The 25,075-nt window shown below is 37.7% G+C and overlaps 1 protein-coding gene across 8 annotated transcripts; it reads right to left on the bottom strand.

Annotated features, from left to right (window-relative positions):
* Window positions 1–465: 465 nt before the first annotated feature.
* On the bottom strand, window positions 466–24,910 carry ppp6r3 (protein phosphatase 6, regulatory subunit 3). Of its 8 annotated transcripts, none has more exons than XM_005933522.3 (26): window positions 24,696–24,910; window positions 20,972–21,143; window positions 20,560–20,793; window positions 19,617–19,803; window positions 19,331–19,468; window positions 19,032–19,097; window positions 18,481–18,593; window positions 17,632–17,745; window positions 17,211–17,337; window positions 16,871–17,023; window positions 15,586–15,735; window positions 15,319–15,383; window positions 15,099–15,214; window positions 14,516–14,601; window positions 13,854–13,940; window positions 13,209–13,306; window positions 11,095–11,149; window positions 10,579–10,709; window positions 9,434–9,549; window positions 8,323–8,515; window positions 8,096–8,193; window positions 7,678–7,873; window positions 6,699–6,716; window positions 4,522–4,629; window positions 3,517–3,591; window positions 466–2,476 (listed from the first exon to the last, which is right to left on the bottom strand). In XM_005933522.3, the coding sequence occupies exons 3-26, from the start codon at window positions 20,784–20,786 to the stop codon at window positions 2,425–2,427; spliced, it is 2,769 nt and encodes a 922-aa protein (XP_005933584.1). In that variant the 5' UTR covers window positions 20,787–20,793; window positions 20,972–21,143; window positions 24,696–24,910; the 3' UTR covers window positions 466–2,424. The 8 variants fall into 8 exon arrangements, with proteins under 8 accessions (XP_005933584.1, XP_014192662.1, XP_042081272.1 ...); XM_014337176.2 differs by having other exon boundaries at window positions 3,517–3,588; XM_042225338.1 differs by having other exon boundaries at window positions 13,209–13,288.
* Window positions 24,911–25,075: the final 165 nt, after the last annotated feature.

The raw sequence follows: 25,075 nt of genomic DNA, 5'->3' as shown, positions 1-25,075 counted from the left end.
ACGTTTCAACTAATTTGGTGAGAGCAAAGTAAGGGGTTAAAGCAAAGAAGAGAAGGCAAGTTGAAGTCTGTTTTTTTACCATCATATTATCTGCAGCTTCTTATTCTAAGTCAGGTGGTTACACAGCAGTTTAGGTTGTCCAGGTGTCGAAGAGAAAGAACAGAGCTGGAAACTAGCATGGCAAGTCCACTTTAAAATCCTACAAGTATTGGTGATTGGTGCATTTAGTGCTCAATACAAGAGTCAAACCTGTGTGGACACATTCTGCAGTAATAGTGCCAATCAAGATAAGCCAGTGTTTGGTTTTGCCCAGGGCACCAACGGTTGGTCAAATTTAAAAAAACAAAAACCAAACCAAAAAAAAGAAAGTTAGACACTTATAATGTTAAGAACCCCCCAAACACAACATACACCTCAGGATCCAGCTGCCACCTCTAAAACTGGAGACCAAAATAAATCAAACCATTTTCCAAATAATGCTTTATGAATGTGGTTTTAAAGTGAAGAACGATTCCCAACAAAACATTGATGAACAAGAATGAAGTCAATGAAAATAGAAATAAAACTGTTTCAAACTTGGGTGCTTTACTCAAGCTGGACCTCCTGCTCTGCAGGAATAACTTACACATGAACACATACCAGACGCTAAAACACTACAGAGCGTCTGATGTGATAACTGTAAAAGTAATCCTTATCATTTTATCTTAAAAACTTGCAGGTAAAAAGTAAAATGTCACCATTCATATTACAAAGTAATCTAGCAGGAATGTTTGCTTTCATTGATTAGACTGGCTGAGAGAGAACATCATTTGAAGTCACCATTAAATTTTTTTGCCCAAACTTTCTACAGCAGTACCTCCACCCCACCCACTGTACGGTCTAAACAGTGTCACCTGTTGGCACACAGTCATTGGCTGAAACAATTTCACCTGATTGTCACATGTAAGCCCATGAGGGTGGACACAAGGCAATCTTGTAAAAGGTAACGCAGAAAACACACAGCTTCCACATGATGTATGAGGCATGAAAAGTGCTGTCCCTAGCACACATTAGAAATTATGTATTGCATTCAATGGGAAATCACAAACTCAAACCTTTTTATAGAGTATGTGCGCTTTAGCTGAACAGTACAGATATTGACTTAAAAAAAAAAAAATCATATTTTGAAAATCAACACTTTCTTACCTATAGAGGAAACCTCCAGAGCCAAGCCTTGCCAGTCAATATCTTTCCAATGCTGAGATGGTGGGACTACACACAGTAGCTCCATCTGCTCGCCCTCTACAGCTGACAGAGTTACAGACTGTAGATTGTGTAGCTGTTTGGGCCTACCCCATGTGGCAGCTGTGTGTTTTGGCAAAATGTATTTAATTATTATTAAATAAATTTATCCTCTACTTCTGTGTATAGTTTGGCAATTAAATGCCTTTCAATTTTACTATAGTAGCAGGCTGAATTGACAGTTCTGCACATTGGAGATGAATATTCAACTTGGAACGACATTTTTTAAAAATATAATGCAATCTAAAGGGAGACCCAGCAAACTGAAAACCAGTTATCTGAAGAGCACTTGCGATAAAAACAAAAAACGAACATATTCTTAATGCATTTATAGCTCCTAGTTTAGGTTGTGGTGACAAACATCTCCTCTTTAGCCTTCCAGCTGCGAGGTAAGAACCTAGTTAGCATGAAAGCAGCCAGTAAGAAAGAGACAGTGTTGGTATATCTCTATGGTCATTTTTTTCCCCTTTTTGTTACTACAATCTCAACTCCATAATAAATTAGAAAGAAACATACCAAAACAGCTCATCAAATGTTATTCAATGCAGAAGATCACAAGAGAAAAATCATTTGCAATTAGCTGCAACAAAAATAAAACTGTTTCAATTGGTCAGAGCAGCTCTGCTCAGAGACAGATCAACGGTGGGGGGGGATTTTAAATATAGCTCTAACTTGAAGTGTCAGCCTGTTATGCAGCCAATAACAACAACATGGTGATTGGTTGATCATGAATCAGCTATTCCTCTCTGTGGTAATTCAACTTATGCTTCTGTATACATTTTCCTTTTATAAAATATTTTATTCATACAATCATTTCCTTAACCATCGCAACATTACTATTTAATTTTGGGAGTCAGGATATCAGTCACACATCACCTCCTAAGTACAATAGTATATAAACAAATGCAGAAAAAAAAAATTATTCCGTATCCATTTGAGTGTCTCTCATTTTACTTCTTAGTCCATCTTGTGTCTGTACACCTGTCTGCCCATTTGTCTTTCAGTGATGAGACGATGGGAGTATTGCTGGTCCTGATGGGGCATGTGGTTGGAACAGCTGTGAGCAGCAGCCTCTGCTGGCTGACCAGGAGAAAGGCCCTGCATGGCAGAACAGGCTGGCCATTGGCAGGCATTAAGTGACTCTCATGCTGGCCCGTTTACAGCTGGCTCAGAGGACACAGAACTTCTGTCGAGCCTAGAAAAGAGGAATGAGATATAGATATGGAACCTTTTGAAGACAGAAGGAAATATCACTGCATAAATCATATCATATCACATATCACGAAGCATTGCAGTACTAAACAAGGCAAAACAGGTATTCGACAGAACATCACTTCATATTCTCTACTGTTCACTGGTTTCACCATACTTAAGCTATTGTGCAGAGGTCTGGGGCAATAACTATAAAACCACATTACATTCACTTTTTACTCTTCAAAAGAAAGCAATTCGAATCATCCACAATGCAGGTTATAGGGAACATACAAACTCACTATTTTTGCAGTCTGAAATATTGAAAATTGACGATATAGTGAAATTCCAAACAGCACAAATTCTATTCAAAGCAAAAAATAAAGAACTGCCAGGTAATATTCAGAGTATGTTTTTTTTGAAAGAAGGAAGTTATAATTTAAGGGGTTTTTGTAACTTCAAAACAATGAAGGTACGTACTACAAGAAAAGGCTTTTGTGTTTCTGTTCAAGGAGTGAAACTATGGAACAAACTGAATATGGAATTAAAGCAATGTCCAAACATAAAACTGTTCAAAAAGAGTTATAAAAATATGATCTTCTCGATCTATAAAGAAAAGGAAAATATTTAAATTAAGTAAATGTCTCTATTTAAAAACAAACAAACAAAAAATTCATGATGTGATATTATAGTATATAGTATATCAGAAATCTGTTCACTATTTTTATTACAAATTATATCAGTAAGGAAGCTGACTAAATATTCACTGATAATTTATGGGACTGGGGTGGGATTAAATAAGTGTATACTTCTTCCCACTCCCTTTCAACATGTAAATTAATCAGAATGTTTTTTTGTATGTAATTTGTATAGTATTTTTTTTCTCTCTTATTTCTTTTCTAAATGTACTTGTATATTGTTCACATGTTGAAATAAATTACCAATCAAATCAATCAAATCAAATCAAATCAAATGAAGACTATGAAGAGACTGATTATATTCTAATGAAATTCAAACTTGAATCACAAAGGCAGTCAGACTTACTTGGCCTCCTCTGTGGGGGACATTTCTTCCAGAGGACCATTGGGTAGCTCCACAATGGGCCGACATTTCTCACTACTTGCCAGGACACGAATAAGGAGAGAAACACAATATATTCAGTTTACAATACCAGAACATGTGAAACTGTTTAGAAAAGGCTGTAATGGAAATCAGCTCAAGATAATTTGTATCTTGCAGCAAAATAGTTTTGTCTTGTCATTTATCAATTCCTACACCTATAATTTCTTAAAAATAAATAAATTCCAGTCAATAGAGCAACTGACCAAGCTCTGATTGGCCAGGAGTTATACTGAACTTATTTTCTGGGTGCGATGCTCAACTCGACTTAAGAGGTTTAGTTACACGAGGAGATCACTCAGTCAGGATTTCTCCCCCAAACCCCAACTATCTCTAACTGTTGGCATAGAGCCCAAAGGAGCTGTCTGCCATGCAGTTTTAATACCTCATTCACTGAGCTGATGTAAAGCAGACTTTGAAGGTAATCTGGAACTATTCATAGACTTTAAATGACCTGCTTTCTGGAAAAGGTCTAATCCAATTGAAAAGGGAAGGAACGAAGTTGTTTACTTTGTTGTTAGGCTAACTATTTTTTTAATCAAAAGCAATTTACTAATTTTTAAATCACATCTTTTATTTTCCAGGCTCATATTTAACCAAAATGGAAAGGCCTGCAATTATTCATAGCTCAGAGAAACGTGGGGCACTGACATAGCTGCTAGATGCATCTGGATGGCGATATAACAGAAATGATGAATGTGATGATTCATTACTATTAATGCACTTGAAGTTATGAAGAAACATAATCTGACTATCAGATTCTGCAAGCACATCTGATAGTAGCAATGAATACTGCAAAGTCCTGCACATTTCAGGGACAAATGTGTGACGGACGACCGCTGAACACTGCAGAGCACGTGCCGACTCTGGCTTTTTATAAGACAAAAACAAACTTAAGTAGTGACTGAGACTGTGTGTGCTATATCTGACCCAGTTTTAGGACAGCAGGCTGTGGCTGAGCTGTTGATGCCTGCTCTCTCTGACTCCACATACTCCACTACTGAGTACTTCTCTGAAGAAGCAATCTTCTCTTCCTCACTGGAACACACAAGTACACAGCATATGCATTAATACATTGGTATGAATCCCTTCTAATTAGTCACTTTTTCCACAGAACCACACCAACCATTACAACAGTGAGATGTCAACAGTGAAGCATGCTGAACTGACTGACAGAAAGAACAGTAAAACAAAGGATGGTCATGTCGAAATGGAACACCTCTGATGTCTATGTAGGAAAAGCATCAAAATGTACAGCAAATGGAGAAAGTCAACAGATTGGATTGTTTAGCTATGATAGTCTTTACTTTGTTGCTAGCAAGCAAACAGTAAACAGGCCTAGAGACTGATTAGACCAAAATTGTTTGTACCAGCCGTCAGTCTTGCTTTGTCTCAGAGAACCACCAATCATCTTGATGAGGCCTCAAACTAAAAACACTCACAAACATCCAAATCTATTCAAACATTTAAAAAGCAGCTATATAACGGGTACCCAGAATGTGTAAAATTAGAAAACAAATGTTTATGGTCTCCTGTTAAAAATCTGCAGTCAGTTACATGTTTTAAAAACAGAATTTTACAATTTCACAAAAACATTCAAACTCATATAGTCATGCTTGTGTAAATGTAATTTTAGTCAAGTACCAAAAAAGAGAAAACGTTACTTTCTGGAATTTATAGTACAGAAAAACAAATACATGTTGTTTTGAAATCTGATTCAATTAGCAGCACATTAAAGCACAAATCTTTCTATTTGAATCTACCTCAGTTGTTGTTATATTTAGAATGGTTGTATTTAGGGCTGTGCAATATGACCAAAATCTCATATACCGATATAAGACATTTATCGTCCTGACAACGATATAAATCACAAAAATGTAACATTTTATGTAAATTCTGGAATCTCGAGCAACTCAACTTGCGTGAAGTGTTTCCAGCTGGGCGTCCTTTACCTGGAGTCCAGTGTTTTAACCGATGCATGAAACTATACATTTTTAGACATAAGTTGTAACGGCCATCGTTTTCTTTCAGTTTGAGTCGAAGGTTTATTTTTTTAGCACCTGACGGCTCTTTTTTGCTTCTCATCCGTAAACTTTCTGCATACCCTTTCACGTGATTCAGTTTATTTTGAAAAGTCTCAACAGGATCAAACAAGCGGACAGCGGAGCCACTCGATGGTTTTACCGTCGTTGTTGTTGCTAACAACAACAACAACAACAACAACACATAAAGACAGGCACTTGTCCGTCCGTAGTGTGGTTATATTAAATATAAGAGAAAGAGAGAACTTTAAGAAATTAAGATAGCCACTACAGTGATCATCAAAACGATGGAAAAATATTGCCGTAAACAGTTTATTTTACGACACCACGAAACAAACGATAGCGTAAAATGAAACTATAGACGTTTTTATATTGTCATCCGATATATATCGTTATATCGAACAGCCCTAGTTGTATTACAGCCAATATCAAATTTTGTTTTATTATGTGAAGAGTGAGCTGTGACGTGTACATGTTTTTATTCTGTATTAAAGTAGTTTTTCAGTCAGAATACAATCACCACATTTTGCTTTTGTATTTTGCAAAAGTAGTATTGTTTTTCTCTCTAATAAGTCACAATCGCAGGATGGACACACTGTCTATTTGCTAAAGCCAAAAACATAAGGCAGCTATGGGAAAAGCACACCAATGAAACAAGCATATGGAGAAATATATTTAGAAAGCTGTATGTAACCAATAATAATCCAACTGAGGCCACTTCAGAGAACTGGTTTCTACTTTGGGCCAATTTCATCTGGAACATTTCAGCCAAGAATGAGATTGTGTTGCAGTGTTAGAATAAAAGTAATCTGAATAAGATCAAGGCAAAATTAAAAAGGAAAAAAAAAAAAACTGCACTAAAAAAAAAAAAAAAGAAAAAAAGAAAAAAAAGAAAAGAAGAAAAACACACCTTTGATAAAAACACATGCAGAATGGAGATAATGAAATAAACAAACAAGGAGTTGAAACCAAAGAAGATCAAAATTCCGAAAGAAAAGTTGGTGGTTGACGTGACAACAAGACTACATCACGGCTGCAGGCTGATCTCTGATTGGCTGTACATACCGATAAGATTTCAACACTCTGAAGAAGACCACACCCACAACGCACAGCAAGAGAGAGAGGGGAAGCTCAGATTGTAAGTGTCGCTCAGTTCATTACACTGCTGTTATCAACTCAGACAGACAGACAATATGATGCAGCATCAACAAAGGGACGGAAGGACAGAGGACAACCAACTTTAAAACCTGACTGTTCAGGAAACAAGGATTTCACCATGAAAGGGACTTTTTATGAGGCACTTTTTAAGCTTGTAGGACAGAAAAGTGGCATTCAAAACTTGGTATCCCCAGTTTGTATAAGGCAAGACCTCAGTTACTTTGGATTTTTGAACATCAAATGGCTATCAAGGAGTAAAACACAAACAAACTAGTGTTCAAATATCAACCCCAATCCCCCCAAAATCCTATTTTCTGCTGTCCACATTATCATGTCACATTACACTAACCCATGACAGGGCACACAAATTAAATGTCACAGGATCTATAGTGGTTGTATCTAAAGTCTCAAAACACCAATAGTGTAAAGAACTTATGTTAGCTACAGTCTAGACAGCGGAAGAAAGAATAGTCCGTGTTAAAAACTGAATCAGTTTATAGGCCCCTTTCTTTATGGCAGTGCAATGGACCAGGTCAAGTAGGAATCATTTATCAGATCAGCCTCTAATCCTCATTGAGGCACAGATAACTAAACTGGGATTGTATTCATAATTAAGTAAATTCTTAAAGTGATAACAATTTTTAAGAATTTACACTGACTACAGCCTAGTTAAGATGAGTTATTCACAAAGCAGGACTACCTCAGTAGCTTAAGAGTTTTTCTTCTGGCATGAAGCTACAATGAGCCAGCCCCCCCTCCCATAAGACACACCAGTTAAAACCAGCCAACCCATGCCTATAATCACAGAATTCCAACTGGCACTGGCACCACTCTCATCACCATAAGTCTGAAGCGTAATTCTTTTGTGTGCAAGTGATTCTCGAACCTCTTGAAAACGGCGGTCTCAGTCTTGGCATCAACAGTGAGACTGACTGTTTCTTTCATGGAGCCATTGATGACCGTTTCTGTGATGCTGCGGTGCTCAGAGCTAGATGCTTCCTCCTCTGCCTTAGAGCTCCCACAATCACTAGGTGCAGAGGCAGCTGGAGAAGCCACACTCGTGCCCAACCAGCCATCACAGTCTGAGGGATGTTAAGAAATGTGACATTAGGTGTCAGGTCTAATCAATCAACGTCAATTAGACTGATTTAGCATCAACAGCTACCCCAACATGGGTTACATTCACCCCTAATATAAGAAAGATATAAGAAATATAAGAAACATCATCAAGTTCAGGAAATTCTGGATACTTCCCTTGTCAGATGACAAGAATACTCAAGGACATGCATTTGTGCATATCTCACCTTCAGACTGCATGGGTGCGTTAACCCCTAAAGGGTCAATTGTTTCTATACTGGTTTCCATAGCAACAGGAGAGTTGCATCTCAGGGGGTCTTTGGGGCTGAAAGATAAATATAAATTTATAAAGCACTTTCAAGTTTCATAGCTATCTTAAACACAAATTATTTATTCCAGAAACTGCAACACTGCAGACAGAAAAACAGACCCACAGTAAGTCAGGACATCTTACCTGACAGGAGTGAAGTTGGAGAAATCAGCCCAGCCAGTTTCTGAGTTTGAGTTAGCTGCAGGAGAGGAGCTCCATGCTGTATCAGGGGAGGTGGAGGGAGAGGATGGAGCTGGGTTGCTGGGGTTGGAGTTTGAAGCTGTGGATGTACCCGTGTCCATAGGGACATCATCAAAATTTGCCGTCCACACTGGGCCTAAACAAACAAAAACAACAAAAACAACCCCAAATATATACGTTTTAATTCACGCATAAACTGAAAATAACTCCAATTAATTATCGTGATTAATTATTCATTACTAAATCTCCATTTGCACTATTTGCCTATTTGAACTACTCTGCCTGGTTTACACCCAATGTCATTTACCCATTATATTGTATATTGTATAGCTTTCTTGTTATATGTAAAATTGTATTGTATTTATTTATTTATTTAAATTTTTACTTTTTAATTATTTTACCTGCATTTTTTTAATCACTCTTATATTTAAATGTTCATTTGCTATTTTATCTAGGGATTGAGAGTAACGTAGTTTCTATTCTCTGTATGTCCTGTACATGTGGCAGAATTGACAATAAAGTTGACTTTGACTTTTTTGACTTGACTTTGATTACACAATGCAATGCCTACATAGTGAGGGTTTAAAAAAAAAAGTAAAATACTGCCAATTTTTTTTACTGGCTCAGTGTTTTTTTTTTTAAATAAATAAAAAAAAAAACATAATTTATTGCTTATTGCGCAATTTATTGTTGATATTATTTAAATATGCTTTAGTATGTGAAAAAAATGACAAACGGTCATAAAAACACGCCAGCTGGAAGCGGCTATTGTGGAGAAAATGAAAGCAACTGTTACTGATTCTTCTGGGTTGATCTAAAGGAGTTGATTTGATTATTCAGTCGGACTGGGAGGGGTTAAAACTCAGCTGACAGCAATCTACTGACCAGCAGTGAGATTTTACACTCTATAACTTTAAATTAATCCTAGTTTAATCTTGATCCTAAAATCAAGTTGAGGCAAAACATAAAATAAATAAAAACGCTTGTGACAATTTGTCATTAGGCTACCACTGTGTACTTGAGTCTTACATGTGGTTGTCTCAAAACCACTAACCTGTGTCAACTTCCATTCTGTCATCGTTGCTGGGGTTGGAAGCTTCAAACTGATCCCTCTTCACGTCCTCCTCCTCCGAGTCTGTGCTCTCCTCGCTGTCTGTGCTGCCTGAACTCCTGTGATGGACAGATCAAGTATTAGAATAAAGATCTGAGCTGTCCTCTTTATACTGTGAGTGAGATTAAAAATAAATAGATAAATAACTAAATAAATAACAGAATATACAATTCAGCAGGAATTGATATCAGGATTTTATTGATACAGCTTAAATAAACAGGCTGCTCTGGTGGCGTTTTGTAAAATAATTTATCTGTATATATGCTCCTATATGGAACTTAACAGTTCACATAAATACATTCTTTTGTATTTTTGCATAATAAGTATGTAATGCTGGCCTTGTTGACCACTAAAATATGTATTCAGAGCCATACGACCTTCACCTTTCTCATTTCCCTCTTCTTTCCATTGTGAATGAATTTGTGTGTGATTTACAACTAACACTGACAAACCTATAGATGTTTCTTATCTAAGTACCGATGACATTATTCATATTATGTTGATTTTAAATATTATAACGATTATTATTACCATTGTATTAAAAATACTGAAGTAACAAGCTGATAATACAAAGGTTTTTTGATGACTACAGCAATGGTGATACAACTACCACTTTTCTAAAGCAATCACACAAAAAGCAAAAAAACTCTAAACACAACAAATCATCCTTAAACAAGACTAAAAAGAGTTTTACAAATAGCTTCTGACGTTGATGTTAATAAAAATGAATCACTATAAGATCAAATACAGTGTCCATATGAATTCATGAGAAAACCTGCTATATCATTCCTACCACTTGAATGTTTTAGTTGTTCAAAATCTGGTGGCACATGGTTCACATCCGTACCAGCTTGCTCTCACAGCACTACAACTATGCCCATGTTTGACTTGATAGTCCTGTTTAATGCTATCAAATGAAGGCAACCCCGCCCCCTTAATGAAAACATTAAGTAACAAATAATTTAAAAACAAGTGGAAAGATAGTATAATGAGGTCATTAAGGTTAATTCAGTAACTCAATTCAGTTCAGTTGCAAAAAAAAAAAAGAAAAAAAGTTCAGTTTCTTGGTGCATGTGTGTCTGACTCACCTGGGGCGTCTCTGTGCCTCTGGTGCAAAGGTGACATCTTTTTCATCCCAGATATCGTCTTCATCTGAACCAGCATCTTCAAACTGCTGGATTTTCTCCTTACAGCGTGCCTCAAACAAAGCGATATTTGCCTGGAGAAAATTTACACACATGTCAAAATTAGAGTGTCATCGGTTGTGCTTAAAGCACATGCACATACAAAGTAAAGTCTTACAGAACAAAACCCTAGGCTGTGAAGCATTCACTTAGAAAGCAGGCCTCAGGCATCTTTCACAGCATTATGCTGTCATTTCTTTTCCTGAAGAATACCTAGAGGCTTGTTTGAAGTACAAAAAAAAATTACTTCAAGGTTTGTATTCTACAGCACTTTTATTTTCTCACTTTCTTGTCATCTGCTTCCAAATTAATATCAACATCAGGATATGCACATCATGCCTTTAAAAATATTTTTAACTAATTCCAGAAGAGTTTTACTCTCAACATTATGAATTTTAGATTAATAATCAAAGTACTTACACTTTCATTTGTATTCAGTGAAAAATTGATGTCTGATATTCTATCAAAGGGAATACTGCAAGGTTAAAGAGAGAGAGTTTTATTGAGTTAGATTTGTTAGGCATCCACATACAGACAAGCAACAAATTAAAGGAAAAACCACAGATTCCCTCCTACAATGGGGGAATCTTTTGGCCGTTGCTGTGGGAGACATTTTAGTTGTAGAGTGATCTTTTTTTTAAACCAGTGATGAAGCACTCCCAATGATGCAAGTTGTTGCCGAGATATTAATGCTCCCATCCATAGGGAAAGAATGGCTTTAATAAGTATGACTGATGTGACTCAAACACCATGACCTTTAGCTGCCAGATTCAAAAGCCAGCTGAACTTTTGGCATCATCAAAACGAGGGAATATCATTTGTGCTGCTTAACCACTGTATAGAATTTCATAGACTTGGACAAACAATGCCAAGTCACACTGCTGGCACAACACCTTATCAAGACACTTGTTTTTCCCTTAACTCGTCTCCAAATGACCCCACACAGACAAATTCTAGGACATAGCAAAAGTTTGTTTAATATTTCAGGCAGCCAGTACAAAATAAACAACTTTTAATCACCACCTTATTCTTTATGTCCCCGTTCCATGTTTTAAACTGACCAAGCTAAGAAAAGCTACATTTCCAGGTAGAGGAAACAATGCAGACAAGGAACCCAACATTGTTAGTCTCTACTTTGATATTCTGATGTAGTCACATAAGATTTTGCTGAAAATTTACCATCCACTAAGCAATCACTTTTTGCCCAAGCATGGGTTGTTTGTTTTTTTTTGTTTTGTTTTTTTTATTGTTAGCCTAGTTCTAACAAAGATGAAAATACAATAAATATAAAGCTCATCATGCATATTGCAGTTGGATATACACTATTGAAACAACTAATAATGAAGGAATTATCGATGTTTTTCACCTGTGTGACCACTTATAATAACTTGCCAACATCTGTCCTGTATACAATGCACTGTTCTTTTACAGCAAAGAAGCAGAGGTTTTATGCTGTGTACATCTCTACAGGAAAGTCAAGTCCTCTCTTTTTTTAGGCTACATCAGATATGTTCCAGGCATCATGATGGCACAGGAGGCACACCACTTTAGACACTTTAGATTAGCTAGAGCAGAAGCATTATCAGGTACATCAGTTAAAGACCTCAGTGAATAACAGCTTTATTTTCTAAAAGAGATCTCGCCAAATTTTCATTACACTAACATTAAATAATATTATGCTTAACAGAATTTGTAGAGGTCATGTCTGTGGTCAATGTGCATTTTCAGCCTTTCTGGGAAACATTCAATCACTGAGGTAGGTTGGTCAATGCTATGGGTCCATTGTATTTATGCATCTCCCATGTATGAGTCTTATGTTTCTAACAAGCATGCTTTTCGACAGGTGTTCATATAGCTACCTACTCAGAGGAGATCTTTTCTTCCTAAGCGCTTTACTGATGCCATTTTTTTTTCTTTTTAAATTAAAGCGGAAGAAAAGAAAGTAAAAAGAAAAGTTATTCTTGTAACTAAAAGTTACAAGAATAACTTTAGGTCACCAGAAGCCTAAGATTATGTAAGAAAGCTGTACTTCACTGATCCACTCCCAGGTATTTTGAAAAACAAGTGACATAAAAGGCAAAACCACAAGCATGCCCATTCCAGCTCACCCTAAGAAAGACAGAAAAGAGGCGGCCCACGACAGCAGAAAAAGGTGGATATGATTTCTTCTTTGAGCCAATTTTTGCCTTTGACGTGATCATTGTACCAGGCTAATGATAAAGCATAAAATGGTGTCGCTGGTGATGACATTTCTTTCTATATAAAAATGAAAATCTAAATTACTCAGGAAAAAAAAAAGCTTTATGCTTTTTAAATTGAGTTTAGGGCTAGAATGGGAATCCTTCACAAGCCAATGAATGACTCAAAATTAAGAAATTAAATTGAAGACCTTTATTTTAAAAGTCATATGCAAATATTCTATAACTGAATGAATTAACAGTGAAAAAAATGACCCACCAGCTTGTAGTGTAGTGTGCTGTACCTTTTGTGTTACATGGTAATACTTAAATAGCAAATGTAGGAAAAGTACTCACTCCACAACATCGTCCTGATCAGCAAACTCTTCGTCATTGAAGCCAAACTGCTCAATAAAATTGGACGTCATTTGTTGCATCTGATAATCAGAAAAGGCCTGGCAAAACCCAGGACCAACGATAATGATATACTCTTGGCTCTACACCAAAAATGTCATTACTTGCAGTACAAAGAACATGTATACACATACTATATTCACACACACATAACATACATTAGGATAGATGTTTAAACTACATTCATTTTTGAATTTTCTACTGCTACACTGATGACAGAGTTATTGTGCAGGACCCATGGACACAGAGTACCCACTGAAATCAACAGCTGGCCAAGTCAAGGGGGAAGAAGAAAAAAAACCCCCAAAACAAACAAAGTAACCTGATGCACTTTGGAGGACTTCAATTTCTCTTGTGAAGCATGAAGTGGACAAAATTTAAAAATAAGTTGACATGTATGTACTGCACATTTAAATTTCCTAGGGTCCCCCCAATCATCAAAAACACTTTTGACAATAACTTTTAATATATAGAAGATTTTGATTTGGCCCCCTAGGCAGAAAGGCTACCTCTACATGAGCTGGGTTTATGTGCCCATGGGTCTGCTTTGTGTGCCTTCATCCATTTGCATCTGTGTTTAAATCTTACTTGTTGAAGAGACGAGTCTTGGTGAAAACCACTCTCTTTAAAGTCCACCTCATCATCACTGGAAGAATGGATGTGGTGTGTATTTACCTGAGAAAACATGACATTTAATACAAAATGATCTCCTGCTTATGGAGTGCAAAGAGTGCCAAAATTAAATAACATAATCTTTAAACTATAATTTCTGCTTACATTAAAATTAGAAGTACACTTTTATTAAAAATATAATTATTTCACCATTTTATCATCTCATGGTTCCTGTGCTACAGTGCGTCATGAAATACTGAAACTGTCACAGCAGGTTGTCAACAGACCCCAACATCTGACCTCACCTTTGACTGGAGGATAAACATTGGATAGAATTTACTTAAGTGCTATATACAGGTGATGCTTAGTTCATGCTTTGTTCCCAAGGAAATCAGTCTGGCTGACATTAAAGTTCAACTTCATAATAACTTACTGACTCTTAATGTCTTGCTGGACAGTATATTTTAAACTGAATCATTGGCTCATCTTTTCCTCGTGTGTCCTAGCAGTTTATTTTCAATTAAAATTTACATTAAAAACATTTTAATGCTATGCCAAAACACTTTAGCTGTTAAATGGTTCAGCATGAAAACAAACCTGAAAGCTTTACTATTTTTCATGTTCATGTTGTTACTCACCAAGTCAACAGTGTTTCTTTTGTTTGTGTCAGCCAGCTGTCCAGAAATAAAAGATTCCCATTTTTCTCGATCCTCTGCAGGGAGCTCTGTCACAGACATGAAATTTATATAGACACAGACACACACACACACACTACATCAACATAAAGAGCACAGCTATCAAAACTACTGGCAGAAGACAGTGCTACCCCCTGAGCCCCTTTACAACAAAGTGGAATAACAATGTTATTCTCAAATTATGGGTAAGCACATCTCTCACTTTATTTTCAGTTATGATTTTAGTGTCCAATAATTATAAAACCCAGATAATAAACAAAACATTCATGCTCCAAATTCTATTCCACAGTTTCTTGTGTTTTAAAGCCAGCTCTTCTCTTTCCCCTCACATGGAAGTGCTTTTTGTCCTTCCTAAAATACGAGTGTAACGAAGGGGAATATGAGCTAGGGTTTAGAAACGTTAGTGTGCTGATGATGATGTGTTCCTGGTCAGTATGAGACCTATCGATGATAAACCTACACTTTACAGGAAAGTAACAACACATGATGGTGCTAGATGAGCACTCAAAGAAATGTAATTCCTCACCAGAGATGAGCTGTTGTATTTGCGGCCCATTAGGGCCTTTGTCACAGTTATGAACTATAGAGTTGGCTATTCTGGTCAGGTGACCCATGTAGCCTCGTCGCCGCCCACCTTCTGCCCTAAAACAAGGTTCAATAGTAGTATTAGCATATTTAATAGGGTGCTAGCGCCATGACCAATAAAACACAAGTATTATGCTTTTAGTGCAAACAAGAATACTTACTGTTCTTTCTCATTGGAGCTCCAGGCATCAATGATTCTCTGTATAAATTGGCACTTTTGAAACAGCTGGTGGAGAAAAACACAAGATACTAAATACACCAAAGAAATAGCTGACAGACAGCTCACATGACGTATAGTTAACTTCCAAGTCTGTTGCTCGTATAGGCCTGTATAAACAGGTTACACACACACACACACACACACACACACACACACACACACACACACTAAAAAGTGTGGTTTTCCCCTTCTAGTATTTCAATCTTACATGTTTGATGAGGATGCTTTCCTTCACGTGTTCTGCCTCTGTGTCTGGTTGGATGTCTATGGGGGCAGGAGGCATAGCCAGTATCATGGCTGTACAGATTTCCACCTGAATGTGGAGGAAGTTGTTCCAGATGTATTTGAAATACATATCCTGTTGAGTAAAACAAAAACAAGTACAAAAGGAGACGCATTAATAATGGATTGGATTTATATAGCGCTTTTCAAGGCACCCCAAGTGCTTTACAATGCCACTATTCATTCACTCTCGCATTCACACACTGGTGGAGGCAGCTACGGTTGTAGCTACAGCTGCAGACTGGGGCAGACTGACAGCAGCGAGGCTGCCATATCTCTGATCGGCCCCCTCTGACCAACACCAGTAGGCAGTAGGGTAAAGTGTCCTGCCCAGGGACACAACGACCAGGACAGAGAGCCCGGGGATCGAACCGGCGACCTTCCGGTTATAGATGCGCTTCCCAACCCCCTGAGCCACGGGTCGCATTAGTAAACCGACGGACAGAATAAACCTAGGGGGAACCACAACCAAAGGTTTTTCAGGTTTTTTTTGCCGACATAGCTGACACAAACTATGAAGGAAAAAATCTGTCATGTCTCCTCACAGGCTGAGATCTTATATCCGGATCATGGTGGACATGTAGGCTCCCTGTGCATTGCCACTATACATGACAAGTGATAACTGGATGGCCAGATTTAAGCTAAGTATTTTTTTATTATTAAAACAAAAAAAAAACAAACAAACAAAAAAAAAAACACGGAATACTGAAAAGCGATGTGTTGTGTGTCGTGCATTATGAATGATGCAGGCCATTTGAAAATTCAGGCCAGCCACATTGCTAAAAAATAAAATCCAAAACAACAAAAAGTTAAATCATCCATTTTCTTCTGCTTATCTGGGGTTGGGCAGCGGGGAAGTCCAGACCACTCTCTTATCAGCCACCTCTTCCAGTTCTTCCAGTTTCCAGTTTACCAACAATGCTCCATCTGGTGGCAGATGGCTGCATAACATCGGGATGCAACAATTTACTGGGATTGGACATTGACTTGAATGGTGTGGAAGTTTGAAGTGTAGGGATAAAAGTTTCTGTTAATTGTGCAAGTTAGGATTTTCAGATTTAGACCAAAAACTCTGAACTGGACTTCTGTGGAAAATTTATGCCCCAAAAAATTTTCAGAAAACTTTTGAACTTGTCTAAGATCGAAATTCATTGCATTGATTGTAGTCTCCGCCCCCACACCACACACCCTAAAAAGAAGATAGTACTTACTAGTATAACTCCAAGTGTGTTGAGGTTAATTAGTTCTGTATTGATGCTGTGTGTGTTGCTCTGCAACAGACTGGCGACCAGTCTGACCACATTGAGCCTGGTGTTGCCCACTGGAGGGTCCAGAACCCCCCATGTTGTCTTCATCATATTCTTCTGATGGTGGAAAGCAAAGTGTTTATCTTAACTACAAATGTCATTTTCCTTGGGATAAATAAAGTATTATCAATCAATCAATATTTGCAGACTTGGCCTGAAAAATATAACATAGTCCACCTATCTTCAACCTACAATCTGCAAATCTGCAAACAGAGCAATAGTCACAGCTGTAAATAGTCTTTACCTTTGGAGGTTCGAGTAGCAGCTGGTGAAAATCTTTGAGTCTGGGTCTCACAGCCTCGAGGATGCTGTGGTTCACTGAGAATGATGGATGAGACATCCCTGGGGGGCACTCCATATGACCCTCAAACCTACAACACATGTCCAGTCACATGAACTAGTGCAAAAAAGAAAACAAAACAATGTTGCCTTGCCAGTACAGTTTGGACCATGATTCAGACTGGGACTATATAATTTAAGGATCCAAATAGGAGAAGTAAACTTTGTATACTGCAATAAAGACAGAAAGAATGTTTGCGATATTTAGCTCCCCATTTCAAGAGGTATTGTGTTGCTTAAAAATTGTTTAAAAATTGATTTATTTTACAATCTCCACCCATGTCAAATTAAAAATATCAACTGGCAGATGAAAGGACAAGACATACGCTGGTCTCCTCGTCTCAAACAATGTGAGCAGGATCTGGATAACGCTGACAATTGCAGACTCGTTCTTTTCCTTGTCGAAGATATTAGAGAGCAGCTGCTCTACCGTCTCCTGCCTGAAGAGGAAGATAACAGACACTTAAATGAGGGAAAGCAGGTTTTGTGCATGGCAGAAAATGACAATGAAATCGAACAAAAACAAAGATAGACACAAGAGAATGATTTAAAGTTTGATCTGGTTGATCGTTACCAAAATTCACACCAATTATCTTATATCTGAGTTCAAAGGTTACGTCACAGTAAAACAAGAGCACTCAGAGCGTAACTCCCCAAAAGGACAAGGGCTATACTAAATGACACTTTTATTACAATACATTCCCTCTTATTGGGTCACTGCAATGCCATAGGGTGTTGTACTGAAAAAATAAAGTGTTGTACAGCTCTCTGCATGCCCTTTCATATGATATGGGGTTTTTTTGTTTTGTTTTTTTACAGCATCAACTTTGACCTTGGGCACTAACAATGAAGATCAAGGTCTAATACTTAGCCAACCCAGGTACTCATGTCCCCCAAGGACTAGGATATTGTTGTGAAGTATCCATAAAAATTACTGGCTCATATAAAGTTTTCACTGATATATTCACATTTGGTGTGACCCTGACCCAATTTCACCAAAATTAAATCAGCTCGAGCTGTTTTTGGTATCATCGTAACACAACTGAAAATGAGATTTCGGAAACCAGACTGCTAACAAACAGGAAGACAAACAAACAAACTGAACAACGACGTACTCATAGATAGTTTTATTCTGTACAATACTGACAAGTTCTCGTAAAGAAGCAAATACATACTTTTCAAGTGTGGCCAGAAGTGGATCAGGTTCTGAAGAGCCCTGCACCTGGAACATCTGGTCTCTGCTCAGTCTAATGATCTCACAGAGTGACTGTGATGCATTGGAGTGTCTCTGTTTTCAAGAAGAAAAAAATAAATAAAACACTGCTAACCAACTTAAAAAAAAAAACAAACAAACAAAAAAAAAAAAACCTCCAGTCTTGTATTTCCCTCCTGCTAGCTGACCAGGAGGCTATTTGTTGCAGCCCTCGATCAGTGAGCCAACTCTCCAATGAGGCTCTCATCCCACAGTCAAATAGAATGACTGAAAGTGCAGGGAAGAAAATCCCATTGGGAGAAACCCCCACCCCAACACCGCCTCTCACCGAGGGCACATAGGTACAGAGCCCAGCACCCCTCCAGGTGACTTTCTGCACTTTATATAGTATTGTTTAATATTGGTAAATATTACATCTGAATGGCTTCAATGATTAAATAAGTACCAGTATACTTCCTGACGAATACCCTGGTGAATACCGGAAGTACAGGGCAAAATATGTAAGAAACTCACATCTTCATCTTGAGAAGGTTGTATCATCTCCACCAGTCTCTGAATCACTTTCTCCTCATTCAGCCACTAATAGAAACAAAGAACTTTGTCAGGAAATCATAAAATTTCATTATTAAATAAAAAGGCTTCACAACGTTTCACCCTTTGCTGTCCACTTCATTCCTTAACATCAACTGAGAACGGTTAATAAACTATACCAGATGCCAATATAATTTAATGTGGACTGTAATATTCTAGTGTAAACTGCCTGAGAGGATATCATTTTTAGCAAAGGAGGGAACCATTTTGTTGTTACCCACATTGAGAACATCTTGTCGTAGCTGCTGTGGTTCGATGCAGGTGAGCATCCTGAGCAGCAAGTCCATGATCGCAGAGGTCCCGATGTGTTTTATCATCAAGTCTACAAAGTCTTCCTGCTTCCTCAGAAAATCAACTATCTTTAAATAAAAACAAGACAAGGTTTTGTCATACCAATTTAAACAGACTTTGTTACACCTATAAGTAGCAAAGCATTTTATCCTCTCAGTATTTTTACATGTTGGCATCATTGGTGAAAATAAATAAATTAATAAATAAAAATCCTACCTGTTCAGGCTTGCGTCCTATAAGAATAGAAAGAACTTTGGAGAAGAAGCTGGCCAGGAGGGGGTTGAGGGGCGGCTCATTTTGGAGGAAACTGTACAATTTCATCAGCAGTTTTTCATCTTCTCCTAGTCTGTCATTGATCTGGCTCACATCTGATGTAAGCAGCTCACATGATATGTTGGGATACCTGAGGAGTTTAAAAAAAAAAAAAAAAAAGGGGGAAAAAAAAAAGGCCCTTTTAGAGTTTTTCCAATAGTTACAGCACTGCTCATTACAAAGCAGATAAATATTTAAATGCAGGAAATTCTAGAGGTATGAGTTCTTCTCAAAGTTATATCCAACCAGAGATCAAGAGTTTAAGTTTAGTTGCTTCATTTGACCAGTTTATTTTGAGAAAACACTAAATTACAGCAGCACTGCCACCATCGGTTCTGTAAGTAGTGTAACAGGAATTTTCTACAAACCTCAGTTATACTGGTAAACCAGACAGAATCAAATTTGTTTTCTTTTTTCTTCAGATTTCCATATTTCAAAAAACAATTTGAACAACAGATCAAAACAAGTGTAGATAATTCTCCTGTGAATTCATATAGCTCAAGTGGGAGCCATATGTCCAAGTAATACCATAGTATTTAAAGCAATGAGTGATTTTAAAGCAGACTACTGGATGTGAAGCTTTCCCAACTGGATTTTCCCACATAATCAGAAGTTTGGGGAAAAGCTCCCAAATCTCAGTTTGACCAATTTCTTCCGGCCTTGTGAACAAACTTGCTAACATTTCAACTTTTGTGGACATGTCAGCAGTTTGCTAGACACTGGAGTTACGCAACTTTGATTTAGCACCACAGATAAGTTTACAGAAAAACTACATCCTGTAGGTTAAATGTTCCTGATGTCAACATACATCTTCGTCAAACTGTGAAATTAATAACCATTTCCTTACTTGTATTTAACCTTTTCCTCAACATCAGTACTGGGTTCCTGTGTGATAAAGGTAACCAGGTCCTCCATACACTGTGGTCTCAGTAGGAAGTCCACAAGTTTGTGATTCTGGGCCTTGCACTCCTGCAGGACATCATCCTCATCCATTACCTCTGTAAGCGTCACATCCTCCTTCTCCAGCAGTGTGTCAATGTGGGATGTGGTGTGGAGGTCAAATTTCCAAAACATGTTGGTTCTTTAATACATACATACATACATATATATGAAAAAAGGACACAAATATGTTAAAACAGATTGTGGGCAAAAGTGAGTCATTAAAATGAGCACAAAAATGAAACATTATCAATCGAGATTCATCTAAGGGGCAATGATTTACTAAGGGTAACAGAGTAACAGTTCTTATTTCAGCTCACCTGTGAGTATGTTGGAGTCCTCACAGCAAAGCTCAGGTTAAAAAGAGGTTTGTTCTAGTCTTTGGGAGTTGTGGCCCATTCCAGGCTGACCAGACGGATGGGCAAGCAGGCAGATAGTGGTAATGGACACACTCACAAAAAGCGCACATACAGCAGTTCAACACGAACACACCTGTGGGAGAAAGACAAAAGCAGATGGGCATATATTAGGGCTGTGCGATATGACCAAAGTCTCATATCCCGATATAAGACACTTATCGTCCCGACACAGATATATATCACAAAAATTTTACATTTTCTGTAAATTCTGTGAATCTCGGGCAACTCGACTTGAGTGAAGTGTTTTCAGCTGGCGTCGTGTACCTGGAGTCCAGTGTTACATAAGTTGAAACAGCCACAGTTTTCTTTGTGAGTATTTATTATACGGCGTGCTGCGGGGAAAAGCCATCAAATCTGACTTTTTTTGACCCCATGCGACACATATCCGATCATGGTATAACAGTTTGAACAGCACAAATCCAATTTTTTCAAATCCGACCTGGGTCACGTCGCATTAAATCAGTCTTTTACGTCACTGACACAAGACAGACGCTAATTATCAGCGCCGGAGAAGACAATCAAAAAGACATTGTGAACGCTTCCTGGCCATCCAGTGAACAACTGGACAAAAAAAAAAAAAAAAAAAAAAAAAAATCAGAATTGAGCATTAAGACCTCCAGTGTGAACTTAGCCTTATAGTCAGCAGCATTTAGAAGTGCTTACATAACTTAAAGGCTTTAAGAATACCCCCACCCAACATTTGGATCAGATATCCATCTCATCCTGACTTAAAAAGCTGGACTGGATAGTGGTGACAACCTCCTGATCCATTTTACATTGTTCTGTGTTTACTACACACTGGTTGCTACAGAGAGCTATCATAACGTGGAGAATGCCAACAGGAAAGAACCAGCATTTTGGAGACATTTTACTGCTGCTACACAGATTTTCTTTGCATGTTTTGAATAGGTTTTTTTTGTTTTTGGATTTTTTTTTTTTTTTTAATTAAACAGTGGTCGAGTCAAAGAGACAATGTCAATGATGTATCAGTAGCCCACCTAAGGCCCAAGATGACTACCAGCTGAGGCTAACCAGCTGGCATTAAACACCAATAATAAGAAATCTACAATAACTTACATGCATTTAGAAATCTCACACATACAAAGAGCGACCTTTCTCTAGTTAAAGAACAAAAAGGCACAAATTCTCAATTATTACTATTTTAACCGTTCATCTTATATAAAAATAAATAAACTCCCCAGTCTCTTTCTCATCATACAACGGAGATAATCCATCCACAATACGAGGTTAGTTATACTGCAACAACATGGGAATAGAGCAGCTGCCAGAGAATTCAACATTAATGGATCAATGGTACAGAAGTGGAGGAAGCAAGAAGAATGAGTTTAATAAAGTTTGATTTATCTGACTGCTTTGTTTCGATTAATGTGCCTTATAATCCCGTGCACCTTATGGTCCGAAAAATACGTACTGCACACTGCAGTTTAATGTTGCAAAGCACCTCTTTCTAACTTCAGTGGATATTATACATGGTTATGCTCAAGATATGTCAGCCCATTTCTACTGGAAATGCCTTTTGGTTAAACTTTCAGCAAGGAATTTGCATTTGCACTGTTACATTTTTATAAAGCTTTAATGTACATAAAAACCAGCTTCTTGTTGAAGTGAAAATAAATGGAAGGTTGTCTTTTTGCGCTAGTAATGTTGTGGAGTTGTATTTTGACTCGCATCAATTATATCGTCAGTTATATCGTTATCGCAAATTTTCAAATATATATCGTGATAAATATTTTTGGCCATATCGCCCTGCTCTAGTCATTATAAAAGTGACAGCTCATTCAATCCATGTTTTGACAGACTATATGAAAAGCCAATGACAATGCCTGAAGTGCTGCTATTGGCTGGAATTAAACTAAGCTGCAATGTCCTGGTTTTCCCATGTTAAGAATGTGTATAATACGAATACTCTGAAGGAAATGCTCTTATTTGTATACGTTTTTCAGTTTTTATTGTCAAACAACTTCATGAACATGCAATAAAGATATGAAAAAGTGACAAACAATACCCATCAAGACCAATGTAAATACCCTCTATTTTCAAGCCATCTTTCAGTCCACTTCTCTTCAATGCTAGAGCCCTGACTTAATGATATGATTATGTCTGATTAAATCCCTGTGAAAATTTGTCAAAATCTTAGCTTTTCTCTGATTTCATCTATATTCACGTAAGTTTGAAGTTACATTAAACTAAAGCTTCTTGTTAGCAACTATTCTGAAAATTTGTTGTTGACACTCTTGAGATGTGTGCCAGTTCGGTACATTACTGTAGAGAGGTATTAATCCATTCCCATTTCTTTTTATTTTGCTTTCAAGGAGGTAAACCTTCTTTTAATTTTTAAACTAACTTTGAGCAGTACTTCTCCAGATAAATCGCTTAGCAAAGACCTAATTTAAATTGTATGCATCTTTAAACACTTTGTGACTAGCAGTCTCTCATCATTTGACCTATTCATTGATTCCCCACCTAAAAGGTCTTCTAATTACCCGTTCTGTACCACAGACAACCTATAATCACAAGCTCACCCACTGTACAAAGCACCTTCCTACTTATATTCAGAACAGTGACTTGTTACCAAGAGACTGTAGCAACTGCGTGTAATAAACATAGAGGATACCGGCTGCTGTGACTCCCCAAACTACTTTGACAAATCAAGTGCGGCTAGACATCTGGATGCCGATTATATTTCTGCTATTATGAATTTTGTGTTAACTCAGCAATGCAACTGACACAAAAACTGCACTACACTCACACTATAAAACGCCTATATTTTGATAAAACTATCACTCCCCAAAACAGCTGAACATACGCCATAGAGCGAAAATAATAAAAATACCGTAGGCACATAAACATTACGAGCCCGTAATAAAATCAATCTAAATATCCACTCTACCTACATTTCAGGCCTATGTAGTACAACTATACACATGCAATAAGATATCACATTTTAGCTGGGTGGCAATACTTAGTATTCACCCAGAATCACCTGGTTCATCTGGGCTTGACTATCTGTTCCGAACCAACAGACTGAGCAGTTTAAAAAAATAAGAAGAATTTCCTTAAGTATGTGTAAAGGCAGTCATTTAACGCAATCGTTATTGGCTGTATTTAATTTCAGCTAACCAACCTTCGAAGGCAAAGTTAACGGTTAGCTTTAATTTCGGCTAAACACGAATCAACACAGCAGCCTTTTTAATTCACGTCATTACCAGTTCGTTTACATCCTAAGGCCCAAACCTATCTACCACTAACGGTGCAGGCGTTAAAGACAACACACCGGTACAAGGAACGTCACTAGCTATTGTTAGCTAACCCCGTACTATCGAACTCAACCAGTTACCCTAATATATGTCACATATGAAGGTAATATTAACTGGCTGACAGGTTTGACAATAAAATCAAAATATGATCCCGAGGTACCTTAAAACACTAATGTGTCATGTTAACGTTAGCCTCCTCTTAGCTTAAAAAAACCACAGCCTGACAGCGCAGTGATAAGATGGCCAAGTATGCTCTTTGCTAGCCAGCTAACGTTAGCCGGCTATCTAAAGACTGCTGGCTAATCGTCTCTTCAGCACCAAGTGTATGAGCTTGCAGTTGTACCTACCAATAGACAAGGGTAAACACCGACTCTCCAGCATGTAGCTTATCTTAACATTAGCCTCGGACCTTAGCGATACTAAGACAGAGCTAAGATGAAATTTTGGCAAGGAAAATAAAGCGTTTAAAACTGTTTCTAACAGGCGCGAAAATGTAGATCTTCGGAGAGCACTTTTCAAGATGGCGGTTCCGTCAACTTCATCGACCCCTTCCCCCACTCCAGCTGCAATGCTTGTCAATCAAACGATTTCCGCAAAACTATTGGTTGTGAATCCTGTCGCTCAAACAAGGTCGTGAGCTTTTATTGGACAAGGTGCGTGTCTCGTCAAGACGTCATTTACACAGAGTATATGTATACTGTCCCGGAAGAACGGGGTTTATACCGTT

This window comes from Haplochromis burtoni, unplaced genomic scaffold (assembly GCF_018398535.1).
Source record: "Haplochromis burtoni strain Fernald_Lab_line unplaced genomic scaffold, NCSU_Asbu1 Contig_169, whole genome shotgun sequence".
Taxonomy (NCBI): domain Eukaryota; kingdom Metazoa; phylum Chordata; class Actinopteri; order Cichliformes; family Cichlidae; genus Haplochromis; species Haplochromis burtoni.
The sequence above is the reverse complement of the archived record's forward strand: the minus strand, read 5'-3'. Positions and strand labels throughout refer to the sequence as shown.